This window comes from Sapajus apella, unplaced genomic scaffold, assembly GCF_009761245.1.
Source record: "Sapajus apella isolate SASKATOON/1434 unplaced genomic scaffold, GSC_monkey_1.0 scaffold22, whole genome shotgun sequence".
Lineage (NCBI taxonomy): Eukaryota > Metazoa > Chordata > Mammalia > Primates > Cebidae > Sapajus > Sapajus apella.
The window spans coordinates 2259080-2266251 of NW_022436962.1; the positions used below are offsets into that span (position 1 = coordinate 2259080).

General features: G+C 34.1%; 1 protein-coding gene across 9 annotated transcripts in view; it reads left to right on the forward strand.

Annotated features, from left to right (window-relative positions):
* Nucleotides 1–6880, forward strand: part of PTPRC (protein tyrosine phosphatase receptor type C) — a 122736-nt gene extending 115856 nt beyond the window's left edge. For all 9 annotated transcript variants that reach the window (XM_032288641.1, XM_032288643.1, XM_032288644.1 and 6 more), the window contains 4 exons: nt 820–942; nt 1163–1341; nt 2932–3067; nt 4762–6880. In XM_032288641.1, the coding sequence (XP_032144532.1) occupies nt 820–942; nt 1163–1341; nt 2932–3067; nt 4762–5037 (714 nt within the window). In that variant the 3' untranslated portion in view covers nt 5038–6880. The remainder of the gene's footprint in view (nt 1–819; nt 943–1162; nt 1342–2931; nt 3068–4761) is intronic.
* The last annotated feature ends 292 nt before the right edge of the window (nt 6881–7172 follow it).

The window sequence follows — 7172 nt, forward strand, 5'->3', positions numbered from 1 at the left end:
TGATTTGTTACATCGCTCTCTCTGCCCCCCAAACGCATTCTCTCTCACCGTCACCTGGTCCCCTTCCCCTGTACATAGAAAGTTGCTTTTAATGTTTTTTTTTTAAAGGAATATACATCCAGATTTCTAGCATGGAATTCCCAGTCTTTTTCTTCATTCGAATTGTGGAAGCTGGGAAACAGGATGGGAGTGTAGGCAGAAATGCCTATCTTTGTCAGCAATTGTGGGGTTGTAGTTGGTGAACAACAATTTGTTGAGAGAAGAACTGCTTTTGTGATTCACCTGCTCTTCAGTCTGGCCCTTTGCTTAGATATGCAGACAAAATATATAAAGCTGCTCATGGTGTTGGTCAACAAGATGACAGAGACAAAGCTCCGAAAGATTCAGCCTTCTTCCTCAAGAACCACTGAAGGGACAGTGGGACCTGAGTTACTGAAAGGGTCATGAATAACATTGACTCATGCCAGCCATAAATACTGAAGACGTGATGATAAGCATGTGGAAAGCGGGAGCAAACCCCAAAGACTTACCCTAAGGAAGACGGCTGTTCCGGGGGTGTGCCAGCCACCTCGATGGTGCTCAGCTTCCTTTTTCTTACACAAGGAAATACCACATATTCATTAAATGAATCTCCAACACTTAAACTAGATTCTGGATTTTTATAAGCAGGTTGCAATCTTAGAACACAAAAGTTTTCATTTAATAGAAAAGAGGCACAGATGGAGAGAGAGAGAGAAAGAAAGGGAGAAAGAGGGAGACTGATCCTTTGCGTACCTTAAATAGCAAACAGACGTTGTTGAATCATCTTCTTTTACCTAGGAACTCTGTGCTCAGTACTGGGGAGAAGGAAAGCAAACATATGGAGATATCGAAGTTGACCTGAAAGACACAAACAAATCTTCAACTTATACCCTTCGTGTCTTTGAACTGAGACATTCCAAGGTATGAAAACAATTTCAGGAGTATGTTTCTTTCATATAATGGATCCAGCAGCAAGACAAATATAAATTACTCTATCCAAGTGAGGCCGTCCTATACCTAGTTTCAGAATAAGATTTTTATATTATTTAAGTAAAAGTAACTGTGAAGAAAATATGGCTATCAAATTATAAAATAAGCAGATCTTCACTACAGGTAATGCTCTCCTCAATTCTGATTTTAGAGGAAAGACCCTCGAACTGTGTACCAGTACCAATATACTAACTGGAGTGCTGAACAACTTCCTGCAGAACCCAAGGGGTTGATCTCTATGATTCAGGTCCTCAAACAAAAACTTCCTCAGAAGAATTCCTCTGAAGGGAATAAGTATCACAAGAGTGCATCTCTCCTCATTCACTGCAGGTGGGTGGCATTTGGTAGAATGTACTCTAAAAATCATAACGCTTGACTCCTTGGTTCATATGTTCTCTTATCTATTTATCCTTATATAAAAAACACATAGTCACAGTAAAAACTTCTTATCTCGCTTATGTTTCCACAGCACAGCTGTCATAAAATATAATAGAAAAATATAATAGAAGTGATTCTATTATGCAATATTTTTAAGTTGTGTTTTTAAATACTTGGTGTCATGCCACCTTTGATTCCTTCATACCTAGCATTGAACCGGGAATGTTATTTGTGTGAATGAATTAACGAATGGAAGGGTGTGTGAACAGATAGGTAGTTGGATATCACATTAGACATATACTCATATACATTGATCTACCCTATTAAGTGTCACAAAGACACCTAATATGTTTCATGAACACAAAGGCCATTAAACATAATTTAACTTAAATATTAACTCTAATCACAAAGCTTAGCAATTTTGATTTGAAACTCATGACTTAATTTTTTTTAATTGAACCAAAGGGCAAGAATTGCAATAATATCAATAATACTACTAGATTTTATTAGTTCCTTCATCTGTGATAGATCCTTAAATATCCATCTTAAATAAGCGATATAATTGAAGGAAAAATTTATAATATAAAAATTTACATGAAAAAGAACATCAAAGTAAATGAGAAATGAAAACTAGTAAAGTAAAATGAGAAATGTTATTCTAGTGAAATACCTTTAGAATTTTTGAAAAAGCCTAATTGTTATTATTGGAATTGTATGTACTAGAATCAAGCCTTTAGAAATATACAAATTTTCAGCATTTCCTTGAATTTTTGAAGGCGAAATTTATGTGAAAAGAAAGTTGAGGAAGGGAGGTTTACACTGTAAAACTATATATGTTTCCCACACACAAAACTATATATGTTTCTTAGAATATGACTGAATACCCACTACATGTTTTTTTAAATTTATGGTCAATAACTGAAGTGCCCTGCTGATAACATATTGTTTTAGTTGACTCTTTATGATAATGTTTTATGCTTCTCATTGTTTGGTAAACCACTTGTTTGCCCTTTTTTTTAATGAATAGTTCTACAAGGTATCATTTTCTACTGACCCGGAAGTAGAAACATTCGTAAAACATGGTAGGGAGGCGGAAGAGAGAAGCAGCAGCATGTGTTCTAGTAATTTACAAAATCTAAGCTCTAATATTTCCGGTTACATCAGCTTCAAGCTATAACTTTCTCTTTCCCAAATCTTGGTTTCCTTATCTGTCAAATCGGCATTCTGATATTGGTTTTCAACAACTTCAGACGTAAATAAAAATGCACTAAAATCCATAAAATACTCAATAAGAGAAAATATATTTTTAAACCCTGAGACAAATATACTTTCAATTACAAGATTATCATACCCCTAAATTGAAAAAGTTTATCTAAAAATGCATTTAGCATAAATAATTGGGCTCGTGAAAGAGGTTGGAATAAAATAATTATGATAAACATGAAGTAAAAAATATATTCTCTCTATTCCTATTTTTAATTCTAGAGTCACCTTTTTTTTGTAACAAGTAAGGTTATTTTCCATCTTTTTTTTCTTTTATAGGGATGGATCTCAGCAAACGGGAATATTTTGTGCTTTGTTAAATCTCTTAGAAAGTGCGGAAACAGAAGAGGTAGTGGATGTATTTCAAGTGGTAAAAGCTCTACGCAAAGCTAGGCCAGGCATGATTTCCACATTCGTAAGTATACTCCACCATTGCTTTTAACATGTCTTGGATTTTTTTTTTTCTTTTTGATGGTTTCCATTTTTTTTCTCCTCTTCTTTCCTCTCTTTTGTCCTTTTTTCCCCTTGCCTTTTCTCTCATCTCCTCTATTTTCTTTTCCTATTTTTTCTCTTTCCTACTTTTGCATAATAATTCATATTGAATTATTATCAGTCTAAATAAGAGCCTTAATTAAAGTTTGCTAACACTTCGTTGTGACAGTTCATGAAGAGTCTTTCCTTAAATGCTCATGAATTTCTTAATTTTCTTTCCTTCCATCCTGTATCTATTTGTGCTGTGTAACAAATCACCCCCAAATTTAGGGGTCTAAACAAATAACATTTATTATTATTCAGTAGTCTAATGGTCTGCTGGAATGTTCTGCTGATGCCCTCAGGCTTAGCCAATAGAGACCAGGCTGACTCACATGTCTGCCTTCAGCTGATGTGTGTCTTGTGGTTTGGCTGGTCTAGCATGACCTACACTGCCAGTAGGCTGGCACCTGGCTGCCATTTAGCTATGGTGACAACAGTGAGCAGGCCGCATGTCCCTACTCTTCCGGAAGACTGGCTCAGACTTATTCCCATTAAAACAGCAAGTTCCACAAGGGAAAGAAGGTTTTTGTGAGACCACTTGAGGCCCAGGCTTGAAAGTGACAAAGATATCTTCTTCTCTATATTATTAGCTAAATAAATCATAAAGCCAGTCCAGGGATAGGGAAAAAGACTCCACTCCTTGAGAGGGTCTGCAAGGACCGGGCGCGGTGGCTCAGGCCTGTAATCCCAGCACTTTGGGAGGCCGATGCGGGTGGATCAGGAGGTCAAGAGATCCAGACCATCCTGGTCAACACGGTGAAACCCCGTCTCTACTAAAAATACAAAAAATTAGCTGGGCATGGTGGCGCGTGCCTGTAATCCCAGCTACTCAGGAGGCTGAGGCAGGAGAATTGCCTGAACCCAGGAGGCGGAGGTTGCGGTGAGCCGAGATCACGCCATTGCCCTCCAGCCTGGGTAACAAGAGCGAAACTCTGTCTCAAAAAAAAAAAAAAGAGAGGGTCTGCAAATTCACATTGCAAATGTGGTTACAGGAAGGAAAATGTGTTATATTCTTGTAATTGATCTATTGTATATAGCCTCTATGTGGTAGTAACTGTAGATGGTCATCTGGGAATTAATCATTCTTCACAATGTAAACTTAATTACTCACTGAAATATAAAGCTTTTAATCACGTATGATATTGAGATTTCCTATCTTGATTTTTTTAAATGTATCAAATGTTTCCTATATGTTCTCGCCATTAAGAGACTAATTGGTGAGTATGAGGGAAAGCCAGGTATTTACTAATCAACGTAGTAAGTAAAGTGATCAAGAAATTATAAGAAGAAGCTGAATGAGAGCATTTAATTCAATCTTTAGGAATCAAGCAGTGCTTCTTCAAGCAGGTGATTCCTCCTCTGATTCTTAAATAATATGTAGGCATTAGACAGAAAAGGCTTTAGGACCATAAAGTAACTAAATTATTTAGATTTTTAAAATGAGAACATATCAAAGTACTTTTCTGTCATCCAACACTTCCATAAATAAATGATTAGTCCTTGCAAATCTTTATCTGGCATAAAAAAATCACGTCAACTTTCTTCATGTAATTTCCCACTTAATTCCTTTACTAGGAGCAATACCAATTCTTGTATGACATCATTGCCAGCACCTACCCTGCCCAGAACGGACAAGTAAAGAAAAACAACCATCAAGAAGATAAAATTGAATTTGATAATGAAGTGGACAAAGTAAAGCAGGATGCTAATTGTGTTAACCCACTTGGTGCCCCAGAAAAGCCCCCTGAAGCAAATGAACAGGCTGCGGGTTCTGAACCCACAAGTGGCACTGAGGTGGCAGAACATTGTGTCAACGGTCCTGCAAATCCAGCTTTAAATCAAGGTTCCTAGAAGAAGACACAAATGGGGACACTCCAAACCTCATGTTAGCTGTTATTTCTATTTTTCTAGAAGTAGGAAGTGAAAATAGGTATACAGAGGATTAATGAAATGCATTGAAGCAATGTTTGTGGAAGGATTCTATTTTACTACTTTGAAAAAATATTTAAGATAGTTTTGCCAGAACAGTTTGTACAGACACATGCTTATTTTAAAATTTTATCTCTTATTCAGTAAAAAACAACTTCTTTGTAGTCTTTACGTGTGTATGTGTATGTGTGTGTGTGAGTGAGAGACAAAGAGAGAAAAAGAGAGAGATAGAGAATGCTTTCAAGTGAATCTAAAAGCTCTTGCTTTGCCTTTTTGTTTTCATGAAGAAAAAATACATTTTATATTAGAAGTGTTAACTTAGCTTGAAGGATCTGTTTTTAAAATCATAAACTGTGTGCAGACTCAATAAAAACATGTTCATTTCTAAAATGACCTCAAGATGTCCTCCTTGTTCTACTTATATATATCTTACATAGTTTACTATTTTACGTCTAGAAATAGTAAAAAAAAAAAAAAATGATATGTGTGTGTATAGCTACTACGAAAGAGTTAACTAAATTAACATTTGGAAATCTTGTATTCCATATATTAGCGTTTAGTCCAATATCTTTTTAAGCTTATTTAATTAAAAAATTTCCAGTGAGCCTATCTTGCTGCCTTCACATGGGGTTTACAGTTTTTCAACATGGATTATTCCCTGTACAATATTTAAAATTTATTGCTTGATACTTTTGACCACAAATTATATTTTGTAAAATTGAACTTAAATATCATTAAAATAAACAAATGTAACATGTACTAATATTCACTGTATAAAAATAGAAGCATAGAATTATATTTGTTAAATATTTACATATGAAATTCAATATAGCTATTTTAATGGAATTTTACATTGATATGAAAAATATAATATTGCATATTCATAGTTCCCATGTTAAATCCCATTCGTGATTTTCATTAAAGCATTTACTTTGAATTTCTTCAGTGCTTAGACTGCTTTTACTAGGACTGGATGTCAATAATCATAATAAAATTCAATCATGAGTTTTTTCTTGTTTATAATATATTGTGTTATAAGTTCATATATGAAATGTGTTTACACCTATTGAAATATGTTTAATGCAGTTATTAACATTTGCAGGGCACTTTTGCAGGTTCCAGTTATCCAATAGTCTAATAATTGTTTAAGATCTAGAAAAAATTGAAGAACAGTGGTAGTTTTCATGAAGTAATAAAAACAACTCATTTTGGTGAATTCTGTAATAGCTTATTACCATGGTCAAATACAACATTTAGGTTGATTTTCTATATATTTACACTTTTGTCTGATCTTATATGTGTTAACTATATGGCATCAATTGCTGTCCATTCAACTCACATTTATTTTGTGTCCCTACTTCTAATTATTTTATTGTTATAACATAAAATTACCAATTAACACTTATTATATAAGTTCCTTGAACTTATTTAACAGATGAAAAGAAGTAAATTTCACAATGAAGCAACAATTTTCTAATTTATGTTAAGGTTACTTACTACATCTTTACTTATTAATGAGAAAGGGGGATTAGAATCACCAATTGTAGGCACAAAAAATAAAGTTTGCATTCACTTATCTCTTCAATCACTCTATTATGCCCTCATTTCTTATATTGATCAGTTGCCATTTTCTAGATAATGTAGTTAAAATTTGCAGTTCTCATGTTCAATATAACATTACGATATGTGTCTGTTTTATCTGTGAATTGCTTCAAAATACAAATAGCAGAAACTCTAAATCTACAAATAAAGTTTCTCTTCAGAAGTTTCCATTGTAAGTAACATCTTCCAAATGTGGTGGTTGTATGTTTTAAATGTGTTTTCCACCCGACACTATCTTTTCAAAGATAAATTATACTTAGAAAATAGAACAATAATAATTTCTATTAGTTTAAGAATCAAGCTTGAAGCACTTTTTCTCTACATATGGGAATTTGTAGTAAAGAAAGAGATAAAATAATGATTCAGAAATCCCATTACTTTGTGAGAACATATATCAACCAGAAGGTGATACCCATTGCACTAGAATGTGGAATTATATGATTTTAATAGTATTT